Source organism: Stegodyphus dumicola, chromosome 8 (assembly GCF_044657685.1).
Source record: "Stegodyphus dumicola isolate Sdum_Otavi_A_Nest chromosome 8, ASM4465768v1".
NCBI lineage: Eukaryota > Metazoa > Arthropoda > Arachnida > Araneae > Eresidae > Stegodyphus > Stegodyphus dumicola.
Window position 1 is genome coordinate 133600661 of NC_140775.1, and position 17353 is coordinate 133618013.

Genomic DNA, 17353 nt, shown 5'->3' on the forward strand with positions numbered 1-17353 from the left:
TTCATTTAAACCTGTATTCCAAATTAAGATTTAACTTGAAATTAATGTAGATAGTTACTGAGAGAATTAGATTTTTGTAGCGTAGTTTACGAAAGATGAGATCGCTTGGGGTCACGTGATATGAACAGCCGAATCAGGATGTTGTATCATGAAAACATAGTAAATTCTTAAATTAAAGTCTTTTTACAAATTTATTGTCTTTATTTATTGACTTTTTTATAAAAGTTTAAATGACATTAAAACGTTTATACCTTCAAAATAAAAAAATTCTTAGAACTAACATTTGTCAACTTTTTTTATGTGCATACTGTTTGTTGTCTCTAATAAAGTCTGCTTGGCGAGATTTGCGGCGGCAAAACGGAAAAGTATCTTTTTTTTCCTGCACATCTCTGTTTTCTGGGAGGACAAATTATTAATACTGTTAGGTTGTGCTAACTTGCGTTTATTTCCTCTTAGCTCATAGAATCTAGTCAACATCTAAATTCATTAGTAGATAAACTCGATACACAGGAAAAGTAAACAATAACTCTAAGAAAAGGGATGTTTTGTTTTAGTACCTTATATTAATTTTCTAAAATTAAGAAGTTCATATAAAAGATTAGTACGAAATTGTCTGTTTGTTCTTTGCAGGTTATTATGCAGTTACTTAAATTATCCTTTCTGTGGATAGAATGTTTATTGAGACCAACATATAATAAACACATTCTATAATAACATGTCTTATCACTGCCATGTTTGTCTAACTCTAAGAATTCAATATAATACTATATTAACCCTTTGACGCGCGGTGGTCGCGCCCTGAAACCACCATTTTCCGAATTTTTCCTCCTCTTTTTTTCCGAAATTTTTGAGTGAAAATGAATTGATTACTGATCTTTTACATCTAAATAACACAAAATGACTATAGAATCATATATGTTTTAGGTATAAATACTTCAGATCGGATGCCTTTTAAAATTCGTTTTCGATGAGACAAAATAACTTCCTTTTATTAATATAAACAACTTTAAATTTAAAACGTTAGTCATCGCACATCATGATTTCTATCACAAACAATAAAACATTGCAGTAACTAAACTGCATATATAAAAAAAAAACCTGTATATGTATGGCATTTGCTATGTGGTTTCAGGGCGCGACCACTGCACCACTAGAGCATTGTGTCACAATGCTTACAATCCTCTAGAGGCTCGGTGGTCGCGCCTTGAAACCACTGGCGTTTGCTTCTCAATGGCGTTCGCTTGCTTTTCAAATAGGAATGTTTATTTTTACCCGGATATAGATAAAGGGCTTTGAAGCCACAGAGTTATTTTATTACTAAAAAATACATGCACCTGCCCAGTAACAAGGTCTTTCTTTTCCAAATACTTTTCTCTGACATCAACACACTTGCTCCCCAAGCTAGTATTGGGATTTTATAAATTATTTCCTGTAGTTTAAATTTAATGTAAATATACTTTGCTATAATTAAAAACGGAAATTGCGTAAAAGTTTTATTTAAATTAAAAATATTTTCTGAATATTTTGAGACGAAATACGAATAAAATAAATATGAATGGAAACGAATGATCCGTACAAAGGCTAAAAGACCAAGTCCCCCCATTAACATAAAAAACCACACATATTTCTGTGCAAATTTCTGTGCCAGATGAAAAGAAACTAAATAACGCTGGACATATACCAGTGAAGTTTAAATCCAGGCAGTGTACATTTTGTAGCACAAGGAAGAAACCTCATAGAACAAGATGTATGTGCGAAACGTGCAATGAGGGTCTTTGCATTTACAAAAGAGACAAAGCATGCTTTGAACAGTGTGACAAAATTTTTTTTTCTTTGAAATAAAAAAAAACTGAGTTCTTTTTTTATCCTTATTTTATCGAGTTTTTTAATGCATTTATCAAATGCCCTTATTATGTAGGTACTAATATTTTCACTGCTATAGAAAAATTACATAAATGTTTATTTTTTAATTTTTTCTGACGATTTACTTTGTAAAATAATGTAAAAAAATTACATATAATGCAGTTCTTAAATACATTTTTTTTTAAATCCGTAAATTTCGTCATTTATTGGAGACGCGCGCGGAAAATTGTAATTTTGTTTTCCTACTACATTAGTACGTTTCAAAGTCCTAGACGCGCGGTGGTTTCAGAGTGCGACCACCACCCACAAAACAATGGGCAAGAGTAGATTTTTTGTAATTCATATATTATTTGTTTCTAGGATCATAATATTCAATTTCTAGAGTTTTTAGTTAAAAAAATTATAAAAATAATATCGCGCGCGTCAAAGGTTTAAAGGTATTTAGGTATGTCATTTTTCATATTACATTGTGTGTAAGCAATCTGTGTATTTTTAATATATATTTAATTATATATTTATAATGTGGAAATTTACATTTGGGCTTCTCGGCAGATATTTTATTTATGTCTTGAAATTGTATAATGAACAATTAGAAATTAATGAGCATTGCCTCTATGAATAAATTTTATTCTATAACTCTTAAAAATTGTATACTGTACAGTATTCTCTTAAACTTAACATACTTAATATACTCTTCTTATGAAGAATATATCAGTTAAGGGGAGTTGGAACCCCAAAATCTTCAAAAAATTGTGATTTCGGATTTTTGCATTTTCACATTCTCTACGCTTTTATCTTTCTAAAAATACCAATCTTTAATCTCTATGAAAATTAGAACTGTAAAAAAATCTAGTTTTAATTTGTCCTCTACTGCTTTGATCAATGAGGATTTTTACATAAAAACGCGTTTTTCTCCAAACGTGATTTTTTTATACTCGATGTACCTTTTCTCAGGAACTACTGCTCACAGGTATCTAAACTTTTTATGGCTTATTTATTAGGTTCCCTAATATTTACTGAAATGAGCTTTTTGTAATAAACTTAGAAAAAAAATTTTTTTTTGTGTGAGAAAAGTACTAAATTTTACTATGCCTAACAAAATATCCTGTAATTTACTCTAAAATTCAAAATGTTTCAAAAGCTCATTTCAGTATAATCAGATAGGTATACTTTAATTACAGAAAAATTTCAAGCTTGTATCTACAGCAGATTTTGAGAAAAGGTACATCGAAAATGGCCAATTTAACATTGTCGGTATAGGGGTTTCTGATACCCCTTAAATCAACTTACCTTTTCCAGCTTTTATAACTTTTTAATTAATAATCATTGATTAGTAACTGAACTAAACTAAGCTTTAAGCATTCAAGTAGCTCTCTCGCATTAAAATAAAAGCATGTCTCGTGTAATGCTCACAAAAATGTTATTATGTGTGTCACGTTCTTCGTGTTAAACCTGAAGTATTAAAATGTATTTCTAAAACAAAATTCTTTGTCAGTATTCAGCATGGTATTCATTTCATAGATTAGGTGCACTTACCATAGCCTATAATAGCCTGACACCCATTAGACAATTAGAAAGCAAGCCCAAAAGTAAGACTATAAAATTTTCTATAACAATCTACATTGCATGATGATCATTTCGTTTATGTCTATGTACAGTCATTAAATAAAGTGGCAAATAAAATGCACTTAGATTTAATTAAATGTGTTTACCTTCAAACAATTAGTATTTCGTCGTTAAAGCGACAATCTCATTTATTTGCTAAAATTTATTCATCCAGTTACTAACACATAGATTTAAAATATCGCCAAGATTAAATATACTATAAATGGTTTAACAAGAAATTACCAAAATCTTTTAGATATGCACGAAGCATGTTGTGAAATTTAAATACTAGTTAAGAAATGTGTTTGCCTTATTAAAAAAGCAGAATTTGTTTTGAAATATATAAAATTTTGACAATAAAAGAAATTGAAAATTTATATATTAGTAGAGTGTTTGAAGTTTAAATATATGATATTGTAGAAAAACATTCCGGGTACTTCCTGCTAAGAGCGGCCACGGCATAAGCTTTTTTTGTATAGGAATTTGCACTCTATAAATCAGCTGATCACATTTGTCAGTTTTGGAGATACTACGCGTAAACACATTCCATTTGTTTACTCACAAATAAACATTCCATGCACATCTGTAAGTTCAAAGCTTTACTTGCAACTGTTTACTTATATTTATAGATAAAATATAAATAAAATTTACTTGGTCTTCTCCAAGATTAATTCTATGTTTAGATCTCTCATATTTTTCAAGTCATATAAATTGATAAAATTTCGCAGAAAACAGATATTTTGATAATGTAATGTTACTTACGTACTGACCCTGAAATTTGATGGAGGTAGTTATTTACTACAGAGACATTCCGCATATTTGTTTTCTCTATAAATGATAAAATCACATTGAGCACAGTTATTTTGATTCTGATTCAAAAGATTTCGTGTCTTGAGCTTTCGTTCGTTACCACAAATGTAAATACAGCCCCTTTTTCTTCAAAATTTGTCCTTGAAGGTGCTGTTCTCAATACATAGGTAACCATCACAGAACTTTACCCAAATCATATAATCCAGCCTAATATTAATGTATAAAGCCGGCGGATGGCGTGACAAAAAGCAGGAAAAAAAATACTCACCATGCTCATAGAACAGATGTAATTTTTCCACGATGCACATGCACACTGAATTGGGATGACAGCTCGACATTCGTGAACGGATTTGTTAGGCAGCAGTAAACAATTAAATAGTTTAAAGCCTGTTTTCGATCTTCGAGTATAAAGCTTGAACGTTTTCAATTTAAGCAGTGAGTACTTCACTGCATTTGCAACCTCCTGAACTTTGAATTGCAATAATAAAAGAAGTTAATTCTATCGTTTCGTGAAACTAATACCAGATTTCTGTTATCTGTCCTGGGGAATAAAATTCAACAAGGCTCATCAGATGACATTGTATTTATTCCTTGCGATATACCTCAGTATCATTTTTTTATTTTACGAATATTCATTTTTGCTGTAATTTATTTCATTTTTCTGATAGTAACGTCAAGTCCATGAATTTTATCGTGGCCAAGAGTCAAAGGTTGCACTTATTCTTGATTTAAGCCTTGGACTTCTTAGACCTGGTGTTGGGCATCACACATCCATTTGCTTCGGATGAACAATTGTTGTTGTTCGTTTTCAGCAACCAATCAGCTATCAGCAGCGAATTGTCCCTCATCAGCTATAATTTGTAATGGAGAACTAATTCCCCTGTACATAGTAATCCTAACGTGATGCGTGCTGACTGACTGTTTTATATCATATGACGAAGAAAACCATTGTAGCAAAGATTTGTTATTACGAAATGTGTTGAACGTGTAATACTACTTTAACAGATAACAGTATCAGATTTGGAGAAAATGGTCTGATGTCCGTGTACCAGTAGGACCATTCCCAATCCCAAAGGACCGTGGTCAACACCTTCCCCGGAGGATAATCGAGGTTTGGCTTTCGCGGGATTTCCTTCGCTTTTGCATCTGGACTCCATACTCGCAGGCTTTTAGTGGGCGATATAATGATGCACCAACACAGATAACACACAGATAACACAGATAAAAATTTTATGTAATAACGCTTCCTCTTCTTCTTCGAAACGAGTTTGGAGGAATTGAGAAATGCGAACTCGTGTAGCCTTTTTATCATCATTCAATAACATAGGAATCCAAAGAGTGCTTTCTGCTTTCAGAACTATCAGAACTGCTTTCTGATAACTGATTGTTCACTTCCATAGCTCTGAGACAAAGTTCTAAAATTTAAAGCGATATTCAGCGTCGATCCCGTTCGATAAGCAGCAAGGAATTAGCTGGTGTGGCTCCCTTACTCTGGGCAACCTCATGTAACGACTTCAATTGTTCAGACACATAGAAGTACCCATATCGACGCTCAGCCAATAAATGCTCGTTTATATTTGATCGCCTTAGTGAAATATAAATATTTAATAACTTAAATTACAAAGAAAAATATAAATAATAAGTTAATTAAATTATTGCGATGAAATTAAATGTACATTTGAGCTTCCTGAGATAATTTACCCATATATGGCATGATATATATTCATGCACTGCGGTATTTTATATTTACGATTAAACAAGCAGTGTTCGCAGAAATACTGAGATTCTATAAATCCTGCCGTTAAAAGTTTCCGATGTATTTTAAAGCTAACATTAAATAAATAAATATAATTTCTATAAACTGTTTCATTACTTGGGTATTTCAGCTGCAATAAAGTAATGAATATTGTACTCGGATGTATAGCAACTTAAATGTAAAAACTGACACTATCTAAATCACGGTTTTGTTAAAACTAGAAAACATATTCTTTCGTTATTCTTTGAATATTTAAAGTTACAGTTAAAAGTATGTGGTTAATATTTAAATGTATTTAAAATAGCTAGATATATTTAGGTTGCATCATGCAGAACGCATACAATCTAGCGGAACTTGTCGATCTGGCCCTTCGAGTACCAGAAATAGGAGCCGTCAATTTCAATATTCTGCATACAGTTTTAATGGCTATACTATCTGAAACGAGACTTACAAGTTTTCGACCCTGGTGTCATATTGAGAATCCCTTGGTAGCGAAGACGTACCTCATGAAAGCTAAACTCGAAGGAGATACATACAGAAGAAGCCGATCCTTTGGATCTTTAATTCCAGAGGAAGACAAAATACAAGTACCTAAAGATGTTGCACGGTCTGCTAGTATCGATTCTCCATCATTGCATAAAGGTATAGCCGTTTTCTATTAAAATGTTTCTATGATGTGTATTTGCTATCGAAATGTTTCTATGATGACTATTTGGTGTTAAAAGTTTTCTATGATAACTATGGTTTTCTATGATAATTTTCAAACAATGTAAATGAATAATTTTCTATTAATTCTACACTTTAATTTTTGTTTGTACAAATTGTTTTCTTTAATGGGAGGGGGGTTAAAAAGTACATAAGAAATTTGACTGTAGTAGAGAGATTAAAAATATTATTACATGCAGTGCGATATTGTAGATCAGAGTTAGGCTATGATTTCCTGCTATCTAAGAAGCCGCAGGTTAAAAATTATCTTAATAATATAAAGTAATTAACTATCCATTAAATGAAGTATCCATTTAGAAAAAAGGGAGCTTTTAATTCTGTATAGGACGTTAGCATTTAGACCATTAAATGCCATATAAAAAGTTAAGGTTTAAAATATGCATCTTCTTAATAGAGATAAAAATCATTATTAACAGGAAACCTTCTCACCGTTCGTTCATAAATTCTTTTGGGTAAAAAATAAAACTCAGAATTCATTTTATTTTGCCATTTTATTAAGAAACCTAAGAAAGAAACGAGGCCATTTTTAATCTCTAATTTACTTCATGCTTTGTGTGAATTGATGTATAACATCTCATTAAAAAATTCCATGTTTGGTATACAGCTAATTAAGTTATTTACGTGTCTTCTTGTATATAAACTTTCATACCTCGGGGGAAGTAAAGTACGTTTCTTGTTTCTCTCCTTAAATGCTTGCAGGATGCAATTCCTAAAATCATGTCTGTTAAAAAAGGAGCGAACTGCTATTATTATTACCTTTTCTTAACTACATGCAAGATATGATATCAGTTTTTTTTTAATTTCAGATTTGTTGCCTTCACACATGTCATGAAATATATTTCATTTATAAGGTATTTTCTCCCTCCTTCAGACATGTCATCTTTATGTAATGTTAGCAAAATTGGCGTGTATTTCAGAGGTCCAAGTTCGAGTCCTAGGGAGAGCATTGCTCATTTTTCATATCTCTCGCTTCAAAATAATCGAATGACTCTAAAAATTTATTAATTGTTTCGAGAAAATTATTTATACAACAAAATCCCCTCAAGCAAGGGAGTAGAGAATAAAACGCAACAACAGTTTCTGTTATGAGTTTTAATTTCAGATAAACATGGCTATTTTCATTATGTTTTACTTGAAAGCTTTACATTCGATGTATGTAACGTGCCAATTTTCCTTAAGAAATTCTTTCCTTAGAGCCATCTTATCTAAAATACGTAGTATTTATCTATTACATAAATCTAAGTAAATATTGTTATACAGTAACATCACGCTTAACTCAATTACTTCGGACGCAGCAATTTAGGAAATGATTGATTTGTGTTCTCAAAAAATAAATGTTTGAATCACTGGATAGAGAGTAATAAAATCTTTTACGTAAAACTCGTATAAAATTTTTAATGAAATTTCTATTTTTTGGGTGAATTTATGAGATTCGCGTGATGTCATCAACTATTTGACGTCAATGAATTTAAAGTTTGTACATTAAACAATGCATTTATTAAAAGGTTTTAGAATTTATGTGCATTTTAAAAGTAATTTGTCTCCCTCTTTTAAAACAAGCATAATAAAAATGTATTAATTATTAATTGAGCCATTTTATACACTTAAAAGCTATCTAACAATATGAAGCAGAAGTAAAAATACAGTTCCTTCAGTTTTCAAGATTTTGGTGTTGTTACATTACACTATTTTTCTTGCTTCTGTATAGATCTCTGTAGAACAGGTTTCATTACTACTTAAAGTTATTTGCAATGAAATATATCGCATGGATTTTTTTATTTTTTCATTTCATAAATGAAATTCATATTTTTCTTAGTATTTCGTTTTAAAGGTTGACTTTCTTAATGTTATTGGACGTAAATTCTTAACTTTGTTTTCAAACAAGAATGATAAAAAAAAGATTAATTAAATTACTACTATTTAACAATAATAGAAGTCGGTTATTTAAAAACAATAGAAACAGTTTTTGATACGATTATTTTTTGCTTTTTAATTTGATTAAGTTAAAGAAAAGTGCATTTATTTGATGAGATAACTAATTAAGGCCATTAAATATTTTTTATGGAATTATGTTACATATTTATTACATAGCATATATCTATGTGAGCTTTTTTCAGTGTGAGCATATTTCTAAGTGAGCATTTTTCCATGTGAGCTTTTCTGTGTGGGCATATTTCTGTGTGGGCTTTTTTCCTGTGAGCATTATTCTGTGAGCATTATTCCTGTGGGCTCTTTTCCTGTGGGCCTTTTTCCTAGAACCCCTATCGATCTACTCTTCGTAAAATTCTAATTTTTTTTTAATATTTTTCCTCTTTTACACATTTAGTGCTGCAAATTATATTTGCAAAGCAAATTGCGTCTTTCAAAAAACGCATAATAACACGAACTAGAAAAGCACAATATATAATGACATAATAACACAATAAACTAGTTTTAGTAAGCATAGCGGTGTATGATATGCTACTAGACATTTTGGCCCGAATGACATGTCATGGTGTTAAATAATAGTAGAAAAAGTGAGAATTGACTGCATTTGCGCAGAGATGCCTTGTTATTATAATACCTCTATACTGTATTCGCATGTTTTCTTATCAAGGAAATCTCTGTCTCTATTGCGTTAATGTTATAATACAATGCGGACTCTAAAAGGTTTTATAAAAAATTTCAGTCGGATGGACTCTTGGTCATTCAAGATATTTTGCCAAGTAGAGTTTCAAATTTAACCAAAACACAACCTCAGATTGATGTCAATTTCATAGAAAACTCTATGCATTTTGAGGAATGTAAACACGTTAGCTCTGTTCTTCATCGGTTAAAATCTCCTTTATTCTCATTGTGATACTAAGTAGAGGCATGATATTAATTTGTGTATATTGTTTCAGATGATCATACAGTGCTCCAGCCTTCGACCTCGCAAAAATCAGATGTAGAAATCCAAGAGAAACCCTTAACTTCCGATACTAGTTCCGATGCCGTGAAAAAGGATTCTTCAGTTCAGGTTAAACTGGACCACGAGGAATCAAATGAACAATTTGATACACCTGTAGATCAGGTTAAACTTGAGGAGCCAACAGATGAACAAACTGATACACCTATTGTAAAGGACAGACGAATGTCGGCAGCAGAAACAGTTCAAAAAGTGCTTCAGCAACCTGAATTAGAAATTTCTCCAATGCCAGCTCAGCTTCCAGAACAGCCTGAAAAAGGTCCGAAAGGTCTGAGCAAGGCAATGGATGCATGGAGGTACACTAACTTAAGTAACAGGGTTGAGGCAACAGAAGAAGGTTTAATGAGGGTAAAAACAAAACTTAACTATATATTTTAATATTACTTACATGTAGGTATATACTGAGAAGCCAAAATATTATGACCATTCCCATATTTTTCAATGATTTCATTTGGATGATGTGAACGGCACGTGATTAAGTGAAAATGGTATTTAATCGATCTGGAGAAAATAAGGAATCATTCTTGCCCTTAATTTTACGATTGATTTGAAACGCTGCTGATATAAGCGAATTTGGCAGAAGGCAAACTGTAATGGCCCGAAAACTCGGAACGGGTATCCTCGAAACTGCATGTCTGGTAGGTTGTCACACAGTCTGCCATTGTTAGTATTTATGCAAAGTGGATAAACGACAGCAAAACCTGCAGTAGACCCCAAGTTGTTGGACGTCCACACTTCATCAAAGAAAAAGGACGTAGGAAACTGTCTCACTTGGAACAGCAATTTCGGCTCGAGACACAGGTTCAGCTGACAACCTACAACAATGCAAGTGAAAGTGTTTCTGAACACACAAAATTCAGTGGTCTTTACTGGATATAAGCCTGAGCAGCAGACATCCCACTCGTATGCCTCTGTTGACCAAGCGCCATTATCAGCTACTCCTACAGTGGACCCGGGAACATCAAGACTGGACCATGGATAAAAGGAAGACAGTTACCTGATCGGATGAATCACGATTTCTCATTCATCACGTTCGTGGTTGTATCAGAGTATGCTACCTCCTAGGGGGACAATTGCTCCCCCTGTGCAGCAAGTTGTACACAGGCTTGTGGTGGCGTTATTATACTTTCGGAGACGATCTCATGAGCGGCTCTTGGACCCCTAGTTATGGTAGAACAGACTATGAAAGCTGCGGACTATCCGAACATAACTGACAATCTGTTGCACCCTTATATGGCGTCTGTCTTTCCAACTGGAAATGGTTTCTTCCAGCAGGACAACACCCCGTGTCACAAGGCTCAAAGTTTGTTGATTTGGAATGTCATGGAGCAGCAGCGCATAGCTCAAACACAACCATTGTGGAGTATCTAGACTTTGCATAACCATTGATTAAACATTTGGAACAACATGTCTCCATTTTTCTGCCATCCATACCAAAGCTTGTGTCATGAACTTGCGGCATCCACGTCAAGGCGAGTTGCAGGTGTTTTGCAGGCCAAAGGTCTCGGAATGAGTTATTGAGCAGGTGATCATAATGTTTTGGCTCCTTAGTGTAAATCCGTGCACCCAAGACAGATGGAGATTATGAATCTAGATAACTCATGAATTTAGACATAGATCCTTAGTTCCGAGTAAAGGAATGGCGGAAAGAAGATGCACTTTCTATAATAAACTCGGCAACATACACTAAAAAGTTCTCGTTAGAGGAAATGAAACATGCAGAATATTGTTTTATATTGATTAAAAGTCAAAGCTAATACATAATCCTGAGAATAAAATACATAATAAAATTACCTGAGATATCACTAATTACAATTTTTCGATAACTTATAAAGTACAACTCACAGCGTCTGGTTATATTACGTTTTTTAATACAAATTTTTATAATGCTGTTTACAAATACTGTTTACAATTACTTGTTTACAAATGCTGGTTTCAATAACTTACAGAGAAGCTAAAATATGAAATTTAGCTTCAAGAAATATAATTTTATACGACTGTTATATCTTAAATGCAGTTTAAACCAAAAAATTCTGAAATATTTTGCAGCTCCAATTCTGTAAATTGCAGCCGTTTATTCTTTTATGAAATATGTTTAATAGAATAAAAAACAGCTCATTAATTAAAATTTTCTTTGCAGAGAATGGTTATAACAATTTCAGTTTCCTACATTTCTACCAAAGGTGAACAAATTTACATTGCCCGAAACCTTATCTTAATTTACACCCATGTCCATAAATTAAGGTGTGGTGGGGTGTATTTAATTATGGCAAAGCACACTAGGGCTATCTGCCTAAGGGAAGGGATGCCTTCGTGGAGGATTTTCTAAGGGAAACTGGTTCGTATACACGTTACACATGGGAAAAACCACGAAAACACCCATGCAGCCAGCCCGTTCGCGGGATTCGAACCTCGGACCGAACTACCAGTGTTCAGCGACTTTACCGCTCGGCCTTTGGTTGGCCTCCATAAATTAAGCATAATGCAAAATCAGGCAGAGGAAGGGTTAGAAGCAAAACAAGTTTGACTTATTTGTAAAGCTTATTTATTAAACAAAAGGTAAAGAGCAAAAAAAGATGCTATATGTTTGATATTATTAAAACAATTAGCGATTTTTTCTCCCTGGAGCAAATTACCAAAAAAAATATTTAAAAAAATATTACATGGCTGGTATGATTGTTAATACATTGTATGTCTCCCAGACGATGCAATACAGTCCGTAAGCCTAGGCATGCTGAGTATCAAATTATCGATCTGATCTTGGGGGATATTACACTCAAAAAGCAATGCTCTCCGAAGTTACGGTAGACATGTAGGAGGAGGTTGACGGGCTGCAACTCGTCGGCCAAGCATGTCCCACACGTGCTCTACTGGATTCATGTCCGGTGCTGGCCAGTCCATACGGGTGATATCCTCCGATTGAAGGCATTCGCTTACGATGTCTGCACGGTGAGGACGGGCGATTGTCATCTATAAACACAAATTGTGCGCTCATGGCGGCCCAAAACAAACGTGCATGTTGTTCCAGAATGACGTCCCGATAGATTTGGTTTGTCATGGTTCCAATTTGAACATGCAGGTCAGTCCTGGAACCCAGAATAATTCCACAACGAGCACTCCTGCACCACCGTAACGGTGTCGTTCAATGATGTTTTCTTAGTGGCAACGGGTACCTGGACCTCTCCATATGAAAGTCCGGCGAAAATCAGACTGCAAGCTAAACCTGGACTCGTCGGAAAACATCACACAAGCCCACTGTTGCGGTGTCCACAATGCATGCTCTCTACTCCAGGCTAACCGCAGGTGACAGTGAGTTGCAGTGAGTGGAACGCATCTGACAGGTCTACGAGCATATAGACCAATCTGCCCTAAGCGTCTGTACACGGTCTGCCTTGAAATTGTCGTATAAGTGGCTGAAGAGAGCTGACGAGACAGGTCTGAGGCTGTGCTACGCCCGTTTCGTTTGGCAGTAACTGCCAAATACCGGTCCTCATTGGCGTTGTAACTCTGGGGCGACCTGTGCTGTAACGTCTACTCACATTACCAGCATCTTGGAATCTTGCCAAAGCTTGGAGATGACACTCTGGCCATTTCCAAGTTCGTCTGATACTTCCAGTTGGGTACGCCCACATTCCAGACGGCCGATAATTCTACCACGTAAAAAATCATCCAAATGCGGCCTTTGTGTCATAACTAATCGGTTATTGCACTGAAATGCTTATAAAGCGACTGCGAACAATTGTACTTCTTTGCCTGTATTCCTTATATATCACTCTCTTACACTCTCGTCATTGTGACGTACCATCGGTGTCATCTGGGTACTTCCTGAAATTTGCATATGATTCTTGAAGATGTTTGTAGTGATTTTACAGGTGATATATTTATTTTAGAGTTCGATTTCCGCGTGACTCCGCATTATCCTTAATTCATGGACATGAGTGTATTTCTCAAATTACAACTAGCTATTGCAAAAGCAATTAGTTTTGTTATCATATCCGTATATCCAGCATAATGATTTTTAGCACACCTGGAATATTTTTGACTTCTTAGATTTAATATATTTTTTCCCTACTAAATTTCGTATTTTTTTCTATTAAAACTGCTGGAGAGAGTAAAGACACATTTATTTCTGAAGGAAAAATAGTTTCTTTTTTTACCTGTAGGAAATTTATGTATTCTTGTTAACACAAAAACACGTTTCTGAATTAATTTATGAAAGTATAATTTTACTAAAACTTTTAAGTTTCTAGGTAACAGTAAATATATACTTCTTTTTATCAGCGTCGTCCAGACGATATAGCGGTTAGGGGAGCCTACTACAGTACCGAAGAGACCGGGTTCGAATCCCGGAGAAGAAAGGGATGTTTGCAAATGTATAGTGTCAGTGTGGCATAGCGGCACTCTAAAGATGCGTCGAGTCGAAAGTTCTGTGGTGTGGATTGGTGGAAGGGAAGAGGGGTGCTCTTCCTCAAAATTGGGGGTGGAAAATAGAAGTCCAACCTCTCTTAGGAGTAGGCTCTGGCAACTATTGTTCTATGTAATATGGACAAGACCACAGAAGCTTTTTTTTTACTTCCTTGTACGAAGTGAAGAAAACATAGTAATCGCAAAAAACTTCTGACACCATGTTTCAACGCAAATGCACATTTTCATTTCCCTCTAATCCTTTCGGACGATTTTTTTTTGTATGACGTCTGTACAGACAGAATAAAAGACTCATTTTTCCAAAATGGATTCAAAATGATTTCAAGAGGGCTTTTTCTCGTGACGTTTGTATGTAAGTGTGTATGCATCTTGCATAACTCAAAACAATTAGCAGTAAAACGTTAAAATTCTGTATATGGGACTGCTTTAACATCTAGTTATGCACCTCTCGCTTATATTGTAATCGGAAGTACCAAGAATATATATATATATATATATACGCACACTCCTCTTACGCGGGCTATTTGAAATAAGAAATAATTGAATTTTCAAGAAATAGTGAAATTTAACTTTTAATGCAATCTCCCGGTTTCCATGCTTATATTCGGGAAAACTTTGAACTCGTTATCAAAAAATAAAATTGTAAGAGTTTTTGACTCTCGTATGATAAAATTGATCGGGGTATTTACTTTCAAAATTTACAATTTTGATGTCATTTTCGACTTTCCCTGAAGAATTGGTTAATTAAATTAAGTATATATATATATATATATATATATATATATCAAGCCTTTTATCTAGTTTGTTGAGTTCTGCTTTTATGCTTTTTGTCTTTAAAAGTGACTGAATTTTGTTGTTGTCTTGTTCCGGTTAAGAGTTTTATGGTTTTATTTAATCTGCATGCAATAGTTGTAGAATTAACAACAATTTTAAAGTTTGCGTGTCGCTATGCCTTACGAGGCCGCCATTTGTTGCTATTTAAAACTCTTAGTAGAATAGTGAATTAAACCCGTTGTACAACGAGTTTACTGCCTTTTTTACCAGTGGGGCCAAAAGTTAACATTAAGTTATGTGTACCAAAAATTTTGTCTTCCTTCTCTTTGGTCAACTTGCTTCTTTTCACGTAGAAACTCTAACTGTAAAATGTTTTAAATTTTTTTTAACTGTACTTGGTATTTTCGGTATTTCTGTATTTTACAATTTTTAATGAAGAAGTTGAGTTTGTGTTTATTTTTATCTTGACGGGAATGAGAAGTGAAGTGATTGAATGAAAAACATATCTGTAATGAAATTCGAGGAAATAAGCTTAAATGAAATGCAGCAAACAATGCTTACAATTTAAAAGGGCGTAAAAGGAAGTCATGTGGTGTTAAAATCCGCTAAAATCCGTTAATTTTCTTATTGGAACTTGAGATAAAAGTCATGCCACAAAATATATGTTTTTATTAAGAAAGTGTGTAAAGAATCATAAAATATGTTTGTTCCTTGATTTTCACGACTTTTATGCATTTTACACAGAGGGAGATTTTCAGGGCTCATATTCAATGAATAAATTTAAGCTACTGTCCAATTACCATACTTATAACACAAAGGATATTGTATACATTCTCACACTGATTGTGACAGGCGTGCAGTATTTACAAATTAATATAATGTATGCGACTGTCTCGACTACACGATCAGAATCTAAACTGAGTTATATGCAAATTTTAAAGCTAATGCTAAAATTGCTTTGATTCTAAGTTTAAAAGGTGTTTATGAGCTTCATATATTAAACTTTTTGCAAAGAATTATATAACCATATAAGCCAGAAAACTTTAGATCAATAGTTCAGCCTTTTATACCTAAAAATAGACTACAACTTTATTTAGTAATGCTGCAGACAAAATCCGATCTTCTTTACATTAATTATGTCATAATAATCATGGATTTTCATGAATATGTTCTCAAAATTCAGGGAATTTCAAAGATATCGTGTGAACAGAACAGACTTTATATAATTTTCTAATTTGCAATTTGTATTGTAATTAATGGCTTATTTTTCAAAATTAAATAATTTTGATACTTTTGTAAACCTTTTAAATTCAAAACGCGTATTACAAGACAATAGACGAATTTGATTTATAAATTTAAATATATGTTTTATTAATGTATATAAGGCTTCATTATTCACGCGTTACTCGTTAGTATTACTGCTTCATATATAATTTATATGAAAAGGTGTCGTAATATTGCTTCAAATTTGTTGCTAAAATAAATATTTGGGCATGAAATTTTTATGGAAATAAGTTTTACATTTTTAGTTATTTCATCTATTCGCAGGCAGCAACGTTTTTGCAAATATGAAAACCTAGGCTGCGGAAGTTTTTAGAAATTGTCATGGTATATCCTGTGATCCCCCCACGAATTTTACTTTTTTCCCTTCCTTCCCAAAACTATTACTATTACCATAAATATATTAGTTCTATAATATAGTGTAAGTAAATATATTATAGTATAATGGATGTGACCTGTTTAATGCAACAGAAAAATTACGTTTTATAATAAATCAAGCACTAATTTTTCAAAAAACTTCTAGAAGTAACTTTGCTTATGTACTTTATTTTCAGCTAAGTCATATAGTTGATTTGATTGCTGACAAAATCAAGAAAGCTGTAAGTATATATATATATGAACATTTATTAAAAAATAAATTTTATTAATAATACTTTATTGCTAGACTTATCGATATTGCTTTCAATTTTCTCATTAATAAACCAAAGCTTTTTATTACATTCTGTATTCATATTTCATATTTCATTTCTTTTATAATGCGATGTGCGACGATAATACATTATATTGAGTATAAGTGAAAATTTGAAGTGCATTGTTTAATTGCACAGCTAATATTAAAAAGCAAAATAAAATTATTATTATGCATAACAGTTTTCTATTGAATAATTCTTGGAAATCTGCACATAATTACATAAAGTGTTTAGCAAGATTTATTGCAAACATATGGCACAGTGGCTTAAAATCAGTTATCGAAGTTAAAAAAAAATTGTTATTTCATTTAGATGCTTTATTGTGCGATGAATATTTACCTCTTATCTCGTAATGCATTATGAAATTAGATATGTTTAGGTTATTCTTTTTGTAGAAGCAAAAGATGAAATAAATGTATAATTCAATGCATTACATGGAACATTTAAGCATAAAGCTTAGCAAAATTTAACTATTAG

At 33.0% G+C, this 17353-nt stretch overlaps 1 protein-coding gene across 1 annotated transcript in view; it reads left to right on the top strand.

Annotated features, from left to right (window-relative positions):
- Positions 1 to 3368: 3368 nt before the first annotated feature.
- Positions 3369 to 17353, top strand: part of LOC146995967 (uncharacterized) — a 32714-nt gene continuing 18729 nt past the window's right edge. Inside the window, exons 1-4 of the mRNA XM_085823061.1 lie at positions 3369 to 3452; positions 6353 to 6676; positions 9643 to 10055; positions 16742 to 16786. Coding sequence (XP_085679187.1) covers positions 6361 to 6676; positions 9643 to 10055; positions 16742 to 16786 — 774 coding nt within the window. The 5' untranslated portion in view covers positions 3369 to 3452; positions 6353 to 6360. The remainder of the gene's footprint in view (positions 3453 to 6352; positions 6677 to 9642; positions 10056 to 16741; positions 16787 to 17353) is intronic.